General features: G+C 41.7%; 1 protein-coding gene across 2 annotated transcripts in view; it reads left to right on the top strand.

Annotated features, from left to right (window-relative positions):
- LOC137425464 (dorsal-ventral patterning tolloid-like protein 1) overlaps positions 1 to 13,538 on the top strand; it is a 189,893-nt gene that overhangs the window by 26,784 nt on the left and 149,571 nt on the right. The window contains exon 3 of one of the 2 annotated variants that reach the window (XM_078776663.1): positions 1,439 to 1,519. In XM_078776663.1, the coding sequence (XP_078632789.1) occupies positions 1,439 to 1,519 (81 nt within the window). Of the gene's footprint in view, positions 1 to 1,438; positions 1,520 to 2,694; positions 2,717 to 13,538 lie in introns of those variants that run through there. The other variant, XM_078776664.1, reaches the window with a different exon arrangement.

The following is a 13,538-nucleotide window of genomic DNA, read 5'->3' as shown; positions in this document are numbered from 1 at the left end:
TGAAGGAAAACTGTGTATTTGGAGAATTTAAACACCCCTTTTTTGAATATAATTAATGGAAGTGCACTCCACAAGCCGCTTTTGCAAGCCATGGCGATACATTTGTATATGGCAGAGTGGCCAGACGGAAGCCAAACAGTTCAATCTTGGTTTCATCAGACCACAGAATCTTGTTTCTCACAGTCTGAGAGTCCTTTAGGTGTTTTGCAAACTCCAAGTGGGCTTTCATGTGTCTTTCACTGAGGAGAGGCATCTGTCTGGCCACTCTGCCATAAAGCCCAGATCGGTGGAGTGTTGCAGTGATGGTTGTCCTTCTGGAAGTTTCTCCCATCTCCGCACAGAATCTCTGGAGCTCAGCCAGAGTGACCATCGGTTTCTTGGTCACCTCGCTTACCAAGGCCCTTCTCCCCCGATTGCTCAGTTTGGCCGGGCGGCCAGCTCTAGGAAGAGTCCTGGTTGTTCCAACATTCTTCCATTTAAGGATTATGGAGGCCACTGTGCTCTTGGAAACCTTCAATGCAGCAGAGTTTTTTTGTAGGCTTCCCCAGATCTGTGCCTCGACACAATCCTGTCTCTGAGCTCTGCAGGCAGTTCCTTCGACCTCATGGCTTGGTTTTTTCTCTGATATGCATTGTCAGCTGTGAGACCTTATGTAGACAGGTGTGGGCCTTTCCAAATCATGTCCAATCAATTGAATTTACCACAGGTGGACTCCAATCAAGGTGTAGAAACATCTCAAAGATGATCAAGAGAAATGGGAGGCACCTGAGCTAAATTTCAAGTGTCATAGCAAAGGGTATGAATACTTATGCCAATGTGATATTTCAGTTTTTTCTTTTTAATAAATTTACAAAACTTTCTAAAATCCTGTTTTCTCTTTGTCATTATGGGGTATTGAGTGTAGATTGATGAGGGAAAAATGAATATAAACGATATCAGCATAAGGTTGCAACATAACAAAATGTGAAAAAAGTGAAGGGGTCTGAATACTTTCTGAATGCACTACATCCTCATGTAAAAACTCTTACCAATCCATCAAACTGACTCAGGCCTATAGACATGGCAATGATAACAATGTGGACTTGAGCCACAGAGCAAATCGATTTCACTTTTCCATATTTAAAATGTTTACAGGGCGAATGTTAATATCATGATAAAGGAAAATCCTTCTTACAATGATAAGTATGCAAACAAACGTTATCTACCTGATGATAAACATACATCTCATTCCTTGTCACGTAACGGGAACAGGATTTTCCATTGAATCCCCTACAATCCCCTGTTGATGGCAGAATTTCAAAGCAGCAGTAGGGCTAGGGACCATTTTAGTGGTGACGTTGCCCTCTGCTTGTCAAAAACGAGATACAACTTGAATTTTTAAACTTGTTACAAATGCATATTTTAGATGAAAATCAATTGTTCAACTTTTTGCTTACAGTTGCCTATATGGGAGATATTGCCTTGACTGAAAGTGACGTGTTGGCATTAACAGGGGCTCAAACAGTGCACAACTCTACAGGTACGCTTTATAATCGATTATTCATATCGATCATGCTGTTATATTGCATGAAATATTGTGTTCATTTTGAATTTGACTGGATTAAGAATTTATATTATAAACTTCTTTTTTTTTTAATGCTTTGAATTGCATGCAATTTTGTGTATTGAATATATCGATGTTAAGAGTACAACAGGTGCAAAGGTGAATGTGGTTGTTGGTCCAGACATTTCTCCCCGAACCCCACCCCTTGCCCTTTCAGGAAAACGATAATTCAAACACAATTGGATCTTAAAACCAACAATTATTTATTTCGAGTGTTCTGCTTGAAGGCAGATTCAATGCTGCCAGAGCTGCCCTACATCAAGGTATACACTGGATGGTTTGCCTTTGCCTTACTAGTGTCAGTCAGGGCAGGAATTTGGAATTTGGCCAGGGTGCCAGCGAGGGCTCGCTTACTCTTCACGAAGCATCTTTAACGTCGATCGACTAATGTCAGCAGATGGGACGCCCAGATTAACGTCCAACTGGGTGATGATGCACGCACACATTGATGAATCACCGGGCCTATGAAACACCATGGTGACAGTTTACAGCTGGGCCGAGATTCAAACCAAGGCTACACAGTTCAGAGGCAAGTGCGCATCCCTCTAAACTATCTTGCCAGCCCAGATCATTAAATGTACACCTGAAAACAAGAATAACCGCACTGCGACACAAAATATATTTATTTTTTGCCTCCTTTGTCCTATCAACTCCCTCATCCTTGCTGTTGCAGGTATAATGCAATTGATCTCTGAGGGTCTTCATGGTTTGGTTCAATATCAACTACAAATCTGACAGATAGCTGGATATGGTTTCGGTGCATCAAATGCAATAATGCATCCACCTCAAACATGAGCAGCAGGATGGGTTATGGTATTGCCCTCGGTGTGATACGTAGATTACAGTAGATCTAGCCTCAGGCCTCAAGACCGTCAGGGGTATGTTCAGTTACCAAGTTTCTTATAGAGCGCTTGTCAAGTGGCTTAAGCATTCAGCAATCACTCCATTCAAAACCGTTGATAAGGAACAGCTGGCTCGGCAAGTGCTGCTTAGTAACTGAACTTGCATTGCGATCATCTTCATCCTGACGAAGCAGTACTTACATGGAAGGAAGGACCTGTATATGGAGATAACAAAACGAAAGAAGAGGAGTTTAATTGTGATTGTGAAGAGGTAATTTATTTTATATCTGTTACCTCTATTTTGTCTTCTCTCTTCTCTCTTCTCTCTTCTCTCTTCTCTCTTCTCTCTTCTCTCAACAACCATCACTGCTTGATCTCTGATCATCAATTTGGTTTCAGACCTGGTCACTCTACTCTGGACATGCTGCTTCTGCTTTCTCAACAATGGATGGAGGTCCTCAATGCCAAACAGGAATTTAGAGCTGTCTCCCTTGACATATCACGTGCCTTCGATACGGTCTGGCACCCCGCTCTGCTCACCAAACTCTCCTCTTTTGGTATCCATGGAAATCTCCACACATGGCTGGCGGACTTCCTCTCTAGTCATAGTCACCGTGTGGCCCTGAATGGGTTTCTCTCATCTCCTCTTCCTGTTCAGGCTGGAGTTCCCCAAGGCAGTGTTCTGGGCCCTGTGCTTTTTCTGGTCTTCATCAATGATCTCTCTGACTCTCTTGAAAATCCTCTCTATCTCTTTGCTGATGACTCTACTCTCTGTCGCTCCATTCTTCATCCCTCAGATCGGCAGTCTGCAGCCTCCTCACTCTCTGCAGACCTGGACAAAATCACAGACTGGGCAAACAAGTGGAACATGTCTTTCAATCCTGACAAATCTCACACTCTTACGATGTCTCTCCGAAAAGACCGACTGGACAACCCTCCCATCCACTTTCTGAATAATCCTCTCCAAGAAGTTCTGTCACTCAAGCTTTTGGGTCTCACTATCTGCCATGATCTTTCCTGGGAAAACCACATTTCAAATCTGGCCTCCAAAGCCAGTCGCCGACTGGGCATCCTCCGTCGTGTGAAGTCCTTCCTTGCCACACCTGAGCTCCTCACCACATACAAGGCTTTCATCCGCAGCTCAATGGAATACTGCTCTCCCCTCTGGGCTGGTGCTCCTGCCTCACACCTAGCTCGTCTTCACGCTGTTGAAACCAAAGCATTCAGAATCATTGGAATCTCCCACGATGAAGCTAACTCCAAGGGCCTTTCACTCACTCACCGCAGGCAGGTTGGTGGTCTTTCCGTCTTTCGTCGAAAATATCTACGAATAAAGGACAGCCGGTGCAGACTCTAGTCTAATAAGAAGCCTGGAGCTGCTGGTTGCATCATTGCTGAAAACACAGCTGTGCCGCTGATGAAGTGCCCCTCTTACCAGTAAGCTTGTACTCGTTTTGCCAAGCTCAGAAGGATGACAGGCTGAGTCAACCCACCTTGTGTCATTTCATCGGCATGGCAGGGGCTCAAACACGAACCCTAAGAACTTCAGCCAGCCTTCTTAACCGTCAAGCCAACAACAGGCTTGTACTTTTATGGTGTAAGAAAAATGACCACACTGTGGTCACAACCTGCGACATAAAGGCAATACAGTACCACACATTCCAATGTTCCCCAATTTATTTTACGTCGTTTTTATTATGTAAGATATGAATGCAATAACTGATGAACATTCTCAAAAGATGAACAGTGCGATTGGGAAATCCAAATTTAATGCGCTATTAAAATATTAACTCCACACCTCTCCTCTCATCCATGTCAGCCTCTGCCACGGTTATATCAGAATGAACATTCCGTCAGGTCAAGGTTTTTCCTTTGCACCCTAATGCCTTAGGACATCTGTAGTCTATATTCATATGTAGTGCCACAGAGTACAACTTTCAGGTATTGGCTTGTGACCCATTTTACACTCTTGTCTGCCAAGAAAGTTACAATGATGTGCATTATTAGCAATTCTCAACTCTTCTCTTTCCTGGTTGTTTCAGAATTGGTAGTGTTTAATTTGCATGGATGTGCCTTTTTATGTCCAAATTGATCCACATCAACATAATACAATGAATATAACACAATAAATCCCAACATCCTTTTCGCTCCCATCGGGAGTGGGTGCTTCTAGTATTAGCGATTCTCAAAAAGAGCTTAAGACAAGGGACGTGCTTCTTTTTACCCGTCGAAAAATTGGTCGTCTTAGACTGGTAACAACTACTTCTTTAATGATCACAATTAATCCCACCAACTTCGACCAAGGGGGAAATTGGGCCCAAGTTACACCCGAGTTACAAGTGACAGTCCCTTGTTAATTCACCCCAGATCCACTTTTTGAAATACTGACTTCTTTCCTGGAAGTCCTAGCTGTGTCCATGTGATTTATACCTCTACCACCCCCCACCCCCACCCCTTCCAATGCCTCCTCCCCCCAAGCCCTCTCCCTCCCACAGATCTCCCAATGTCCCTGTTCTCTACTGTTGTACTGTTGTGCTTCCCTCTCTCTCCCCATCTTGTCTCCCGCTCCATTTATCATGTTTTATGTGTCCGTTTGTTTTTTTGTGATTAATGTTAGCTCTTACACGAGCCTCGATCTTGTATACAAAAAAGAAAAAAAGTCTTTCACGATTTGGATGGTCAGGAGTGAATTTCGACTGGATCTGATTTGGGCAGGGATTTGTAATTTGTTTAGGGGGCCAGTGATAAATTGCTTACTCCCTTTGAAAGACGCCATCACATCTCCCATGTCCACCAACTAATCATCGTAGATGAATGACCCTGCTTAACATCCATATGAGAGGTGCACTTTGTAATACAACACCTTGCCTGTGAAATACCAATCGGACAATTTGTGGTCAGACGATAAATCAAACCCAGACGTAAGTGTGCTTCCTCAGCAGACCTCGTTGGCCATATACTAACAATGGTATTTTCATGATCTTTTTAAGATCACCTGCTCTTTTTGTCACATAATATGCATTTCACCATTCTATCACATCGTAGAGGTAAGTAGACCAGGTTGTAGCTGGAAACTTTGTTTGTTGTGTGTGTCGTTGGTTCGTATCTTTATATGCAGTTTCAGACAGTGAAACGGAGCCCTCCCAGGTCTCAAAGTATCCACCTCTGGTGTGTGTGTGTGTGTGTGTGTGTGTGTGTGTGTGTGTGTGTGTGTGTGTGTGTGTGTGTGTTCCATACACCCCCCGGCATAAGGATTTTACCTCTCCCAGTTTGCACAAGCCTTTCCTTCTTATTTAAATAAACCTGTTATTTTTGTACATTTTAAATCCGTTTTCGTTTGAGTTTATTTATTGCAGGGTCGCCCTTCCTCCCCATACTCGTGGAGAGTATGGAAGGAGAGTGGTCCTTCCATACTCTCCACGTGTGCATTTTTGAAATCAAAGAATCAATCAACCGAGATGCAAGAAGCTTTCTAACACAAAGCCCTCCCCGAAAGGATCTCCTTTTTCCAATCTGAATCTCGTTTTAAATATTGATTTATTTTGCATGTTAAAATACATACAGTCACGTGTAAAAGTAAGTACACCCCATGTAGAATTTTGACTTTTTCAACATATTTCAACATGCAGCTATTTGATCTTCATTTCAACAATATTGATAGATAAAGGTGATATAATATAACAAATATCATGAAACATTTACATTTTGTAGTCCATTGTATAATTTAAATAAACATAAATGCAAATTTCGCATGTGGAAAAAGTAAGTACACCCTTGGCTCTAATAGGTGGTATTGCCCCCTGTGGCAGAAACAACCTCAAGTAGGCGTTTCTTATAACTGTCTACCAGTCTCTGACATCGACTGAGAAATTTTTGCCCACTCCTCCATGCAGAATTCTTTCAGCTGCGATGTTTGAGGGGTTTCTTGCATGCACAGCTCGTTTCAAATCCCCCCACAACATCTCGATGGGATTTAGATCCGGGCTTTGACTTGGCCATTCCAGAACCCTCCATTTCTTTCTTTTCAGCCATTCCTTGGTGGATTTACTGGTTTGTTTAGGGTCATTGTCATGTTGCAAGGTCCACCTTCGGTTGAGCTTCAACGTTCTGACCGATGGCCTCACGTTATCCTCAAGCACCCTCTGGTACAATGAAGAATTCATAGTGGATTCTATGATGGTGAGCTGCCCAGGCCCTGATGCAGCAAAGCTGCCCCAAACCATAATATATGTCAACCACCATGCTTTACAGTTGGTATCACGTTCTTGTGGTCAAATGCTGTCTTTGGTTTTCGCCAAACATGTCATCTGGTACTGTGGCTAAATAGCTCTATCTTTGACTCATCTGTCCAGAGCACATTGTTCCAGAAGTGCTGGTCTTTGCCTAGGTGTTCATTGGCAAACTTTAGTCTTGCCCTGATGTTCTTTCTGTACAGCAAAGGTTTCCTCCTGGCACACCTCCCATGTAGATCAAATTTGTGCAGCCTCTTTCTAATGGTGGACTCGTGCACATTGACCTCAACAGTGGCAAGAGCTACCTGTAGGTCCCGTGATGACATTCTGGGGTTCTTAGAGACTTCTTTCAGCATCTTGCGGTCTGCTCTCGGGCTGAACTTGCTGGGGCGGCCTGGCCTGAACAAGTTGGCAGTTGTTTGGAATCTTCTCCACTTGTAGATGATCTTCCGGACAGTCGAATGATTGATTTCAAATTGTTTGGAGATCTTTTTAAATCCCTTCCCAGACTCGTAGGCATCTATAACCTTCCTTCTGAAGGCTTCAGAGAGCTCTTTTGATCTTGGCATGGTGACGCCACACACTTCAACAACAAAGAGCAAACCAAACGAAATGTCTGAGGGTTAAATAAGACAGGTTCCTCCAAGATCCTCTCTAACGATGTTCTAATCATTTGCACATGAGCTGGTGGTAAAAGCTGGAGCTGGTGATAAATGTAGGGGTGTACTTACTTTTTCCACTTTCGAAATTTGCATTTGTATATTTAAATTATACAATGGACTACAAAATGTAAATGTTTCATGATATTTGTTGTATTATATCCCCTTTATCTATCAATATTGTTGAAATGAAGATCAAATAGCTGTATGTTGAAATATGTTGAAAAAGTCAAAACTTTACATGGGGTGTACTTACTTTTTCACGTGACTGTATTTGGCTCATTATATTTTCGGTCTTTCATTTTATTCAATCTTTTTACCTCCACCACCTAAGGTGGATGGAGGTTATGTTTTCACCCCTGTCTGTCTGTTTGTCTGTTTTGTTTGTTGTTTGGTTGCTTCTTTGTTTGTTTGTCTGTGAACAAGATATCTCAAAAAGTTGTGGACAGATTCGGGGCAAAAATTTGACAGAGAGGTAGTGTATGTGACAAGGAAAAAACGATTAGATTTTGGTGAGGATCCGGATTCGGATCCTGCTAGTAGAATTCTTTAAGTGATTCTTCACCATTGGGAGATAGGGCCAAAAACGATATATAGCAGGATATCTCAAAAAGTTAATGACAGATTGGACAAATGTCATATGACTGCTCTCAGTTAACACCGGGAGAGTCACGGAAGGCAATCGAGCGTTACTCCGAGGCGTTCAGTTCAAATGCGGATTTTTATACACGGGGGGAAGAAAGGGAAGGGAAAATTGAAGTGTCTTACCTGTTGCGATCGCCGGCAGTTCCCGAACCTGCGAAAAATAAACTCAAATAAAACGGGTTTAAATGTACAAGTGTATGTGACAAGGAAGAATTGGTTCAATTTTGGTGAAGATCCAGATCTGGATCCGGCTAGTAGAATTCTTTAAGTGATTTTCCACCATTGAATGATAGGGCTAAAACCAACATATAATCTCAAAAAGTTTTGGACAGATTTGGACAAAACTTGGTGGACCGGTTGGGTGTGTGACAAGGACGAATCGATTCGATTTTGGTGAGAAATGTGAATATGGATTCGGATACGAGAATTATTTATTTTTTAAGTGATTCTCCACCATTGAAGAATCGGGCAAAGAACAATGTACAACATGATATTTTAAAATGCTGTGGAGGAGTTATGACTGAACTTGAAGGATGGGTTGGTTTGGTGACAAGTACAGGCCGATTAGATATTGATTCAGGTCCGAATCCAGATCCAGCCTAACAACAAAAAAACAACAACAACAACAACAACATGCATTTTAAGGCCATTTTCCCTGCTAGAGCGGGGGTTAGCCTTGCGGTCCCCATGACAATCTTCTCCATTTTGCCCTATTTTCTGCATCTCCCCTTGTTAACCCCCTTGCCCGCATTTCTTCTTCCACCATCTTTAGCCAAGTCTTTCTCGGTCTTCCCCGTCCTCTACTTCCTTCTACATTCATTTCCATCACTCTTCTCAACCAGTCACTTTCATCCTTCCTCAACACATGACCAAACCATCTCAACCTGTTCCTCTTCACAGCATCAATCACAGGCTCTATTCCCATCATCTTTCGCAATTCATCATTTGTCTTCCTCTCTCTCAACGATACTCTGCACATCCACCGAACCATTCGCATTTCCACCCTTTCCAGCCTTCGTTGCTGCTCTACGTTCATTACCCATGTCCTAACCTGGGTTATGAAAGATCCAGCCTAACAGTGGGATACAAAACATAAACTGTTCAGCCTGGCAGAGATATGTGCTCCACCGCCGTTCTAGTCTAATACTGTATTACCGTCACAACCATGGACCCTCTATGCTCAATGTTTGGTAATTCACTTTAAAGCGTTTTCCTCTCTTTCCTTCTCAATTGTGTTGTAAATTGATCATAGCATTTGTGTGATGACTTAATTTTATGCAGTTTGATTCGATGCTTTCCAAGGCAACTGATACATTTGCATTATTTAAAAAAAACAAAATCTACATCTTCCAAATAGTAGGCCTACAACATGTACATGTGCATGTGATGGTTACTATTAATTAATTAATTAACTAGAACGCCACTCAGTAGAGCGCATACTCCCGCCATGGGTCAAGTTGGAATAGTATGATTTCACAAAGGTTTGAGGGAGTAGTTCAGTGACGACACAAGATAAGACAACACAAGACAGACACTGCACAGATATATATTTAGAACTAGAACGGGCACTCGGTAGAGCGCATACCTTCGCCGCAGCTACTGTTCTGTACTTGGCATGGGAGTGTAGGGAACAGAACAGTGAACAGTTTGGTGCTGATTTCATGCAAATCGGATAAGAATTGACCGAGTTATGACAAACAAGATCGGGCATTGAATTCTGAACATTTTGGCATTAGTTGCATGCCAATTGGATAAAAATTGACCGTGCTATGGTAAAAATACGATTTTGACCTTTTCGTGACCTTGACCTTGACCTTTGACCCGATTGCTCCCAAAATCTAATCAAATGTGTCCCGTATAATAACCAATCATCCCACCAAATTTCATGCAATTCGGTTGAATACTTTTTGAGTTATGCGAATAACATACACACACACACACACACAGACATACAAATAAATACACAGCGATCAAAACATAACCTTCCGCTTTTGCGAAGGTAATAAATAGAAGATAATGTTTTAAAAAAACAAGGCAATTTCACTTACATTTTCGGATTCAGCGTTCAATTCTATATAAGTGAGTGTATTTTGAGGCATGTGTGACTTCAAATAAAATTGTAAGCCAGGGAAAACGTTTGTCTCATTCCTTAGGGATACAACATGTAAAACTGGCCCAAATGTCAAAACAAAACTCGCTCATTTTAAGTCGTACAAGCTAATGCGACCACACTCATTGTTCTGGGAAGAATCCCATGCACATGCTTGTCACACTTATAACTCACCTAAGTCTTTATAAGTTCATCAAATACTGACACCGCGATTGACATTCGCTGAGGTAAATGTTGATATCTCTTCTGAGGTTAAAAAAAAAAAAAAAAAATCAGTTTTAAAGTATTATACGTATCAAACGATGCATTTTATGAAACGGGGAAACCGAATACACAATTTGGTGGTTTTAAAATGACAGAATATGTCTTTATTATAAATAAAAAAAGAACCTTGAAGACGACGCTGCTAAGAAAATACACCGCTCTGACGCGTAACCACGAGTTTAAACTACATTTACAACAAATATGAAAACTATTTTCATATCACAATGTTAAATATAGAATATATAGAAGATAATGTTTAAAAAAAAATGAGCCCTATCTTCCAATGGTAAACAATCCTTCAGAAAATTCCTGGATCCGGAATAATATCCTGAGCTTCACCAAAAACTAATCAATTCTTCCTTATCCCAAGGGCAATCATCCCACCAACTTTCATCCAAATCCGTTCAGAACTTTTCCAGATATCTTGTTCACAAACACACGAACACACACACACACACACACACACACACACACACACACACACACACACACACACACACACACACACACACACACACACACGGACACGATCGAATGCATTACTCCCTAGCGGGAGTAATTAATATTGATGGAAGACTCATGGAAGACAAAGCCATTCATAGATATATATATGTGTACTTTAACAGGAATCCAAAGAGCGGTATTTGACCAAAGACAAATACATATAGGATAAGGAATTTAATAAATTGCTGGTTTCCAGCATCATGAGGCTATGGGTCAGATGGGAACAGGAAATAGTCTTTGGATATATGTTACTTTTTCTCGAGAAAATGGAACTCTGCCACGTGTGAGAGCAGCCAAGCCTTGTGCTGATTAGGACGGCATAGCCAGTTGGAATTTTGAATTATTTTTCGACATGCAGGCGATATATTCGTTTGAGCCTCTTGAAGTGATCCACATGTGATTTGTGAGTGTATTACTTGGAATAATGTTTTTCACCGCCTCTCTGGAGTGCATCACACCGGCCGATAACAAAAATGTGACAGGAAAAGACCATGGAGGAAGTAGTATTACATCACAGTGCAGATTAATGCCACTGCTGTGTGGGGAGTCAAACCCCAACAATTTTTTATTTTTTTTTAAACAATATTTTTCTGGAAATCCTGATCATTAATTCAGCGTCTTTCGATGAAAAACGTGTATGTCCTTGATTCTTACAAACCAGCCGATTGCAAGAACCACTCCGGCTTTCCTCTCTCGATCCCATGTCATCACAGCTGGCGTGAGTCGGTTTTGCTATCATAATGTGGTGCGCATTTCGAGATGAGAAAATGATTCGCATGTGTGGTTAGGCTCAGGGTGCTGCAAACTCTGCAAGTTTTCACGTCTGCGATGTGGTGCTTTGCTAATTCCTTCCAGATGCGTCCACATCAACTGAGGGATGGTGGTGAAGGAGCTGTTCTTGGCAGAACATTTTTTGCTATTGTAGCTTGCCACATTTTCGGGAGATTGGAGAACAGTGAAAAAGGAATTGTCAATGTTGAAGAACCACGAAGACAGTTGGATAGAGCTATTTTTTTTCTCAGATGAGCCTGTCTGTCGCTAGAGATTATATTCCCTAATACTATATATATATATATATGACAATGAATGTCAAAGTAATGCAATATTATTCTGAAAAAAGTCTGTTAGTTAAATAATTTCGTACTTATGGTGATTTTTGAAGGATAATATGTCATTTATTGGCATTTTAACAATGTACAAGAGTCATAAAGTTCCATTTGCCGATACAAAGGCATAGGCCATAGAGTACGTTGGGACAAGAGGTCCTGTGAGGCAAGATCCATCCCCTCTCCCCTCCCCTCCCTCCACTCCCACATGCATCCAGATTTGGTATGGGATAAGTCTCAAACGACTTTTTATAATAATTAATGGCCACCAAGATGTACCTGTTACCTTATAGAGTTTCAGTGAATGAACTGATATGACATCACTACGATTCTTTCTATGTGTGCTCCCATACTTTATCAGTATTTGTACAGGGGAATGATGGTGGACGGGGGGAATCTCAGCAGGAACATTTTGCCCCCACCTTATTGCTCAAATAATGCTAAACGCTTAAATTTGTATCATTATCTAGCCATCTTTTATCTTCTTCTTCTTCTATATATTTCTTCTATCTTTTATCTTCTCTCTTCTCTCTTCTCTCTATATCCCTATTTGTGAACGTGTGTTTGTTCGGTTGTGCCTCATGGACAGGAAGTGACTTAGAGAGGGAAGAGGGGATCCATGGGCCAAAAACTTGGGCACATCAGATTTAGACATGGGGCGTGCCCAAAGGGCGTGGCAGAAGGGCGTGCCCAAGGGGCGTGGCTTCCTCTTACTATAAAAAGCCCACTACAAATAAACAGAATATCAAAAGTAAATTGCATGACTGACTTTTTATTTTCTGGGCAACGGTAACTCTGCTAGTTTTACATAGTCTCAATTTTCATTAATACACTTTATCCGAGATATTTTTGATACCATCGCAGGTTATGTTTTCTCTACACCTTTGAAATATGATGAGTCATCGTTCTCACTGTGTATGTGGTTCTCTCAGCCTTCTTCAGCTTCCTGCTATCTTCACACCCCATATCTCTCACTATGTATACGAGAGGCAGTCAATAAGTAACCTTAAAATATTTTTCACAACTTGTTTAAAGCATGTACGTGTGTAACAACTGTGTTATTTTTCAACATAAATCTCCATTGTGTTTAATGCATTTTTTCCAGTGCTTTACTAAGGCCTGAATTCCTCTAAGGAAAAAATATTTTGGCTGCTTGTGTAGCCATTTGTGCACCTCCTATTGGACCTCTTCGTCGGATCGGAAAGTGGTTCCACCAAGCGCCTCTTTAAGTTGCCCAAATATGTGGTAATCCGAAGGGGCGAGGTCTAGCGAGTAGGGTGAATGAGGAAGACACTCAAAATGCAGGTCCTCGATTGTTGCAGCTGTAGCGCGGGCAGTATGGGGCCGAGCATTGTCATGCTGCAGCAAAACACCGGTAGTGAGTAGTGCACGACCTTTTGATCTGATTGCTGGTTTCAGATGATTTTTAAGAAGGTCGCAGTATGATGCACTGATGACTGTGGTCCCTCTGAGCATGTAATGCTCTACAAGTGGGCCTCGGCTATCCCAGAAAAGCGTCAGCAATGTCTGCCACACTGGATACTCCACCTTTTAACTTGCTGTCCCAGGTGTA

The sequence above is a fragment of the Myxine glutinosa genome, chromosome 4 (assembly GCF_964187855.1).
Source record: "Myxine glutinosa chromosome 4, kmMyxGlut1.1, whole genome shotgun sequence".
Classification (NCBI taxonomy): Eukaryota; Metazoa; Chordata; class Myxini; order Myxiniformes; family Myxinidae; genus Myxine; species Myxine glutinosa.
This window is presented reverse-complemented; position numbering and strand designations above follow the sequence as displayed.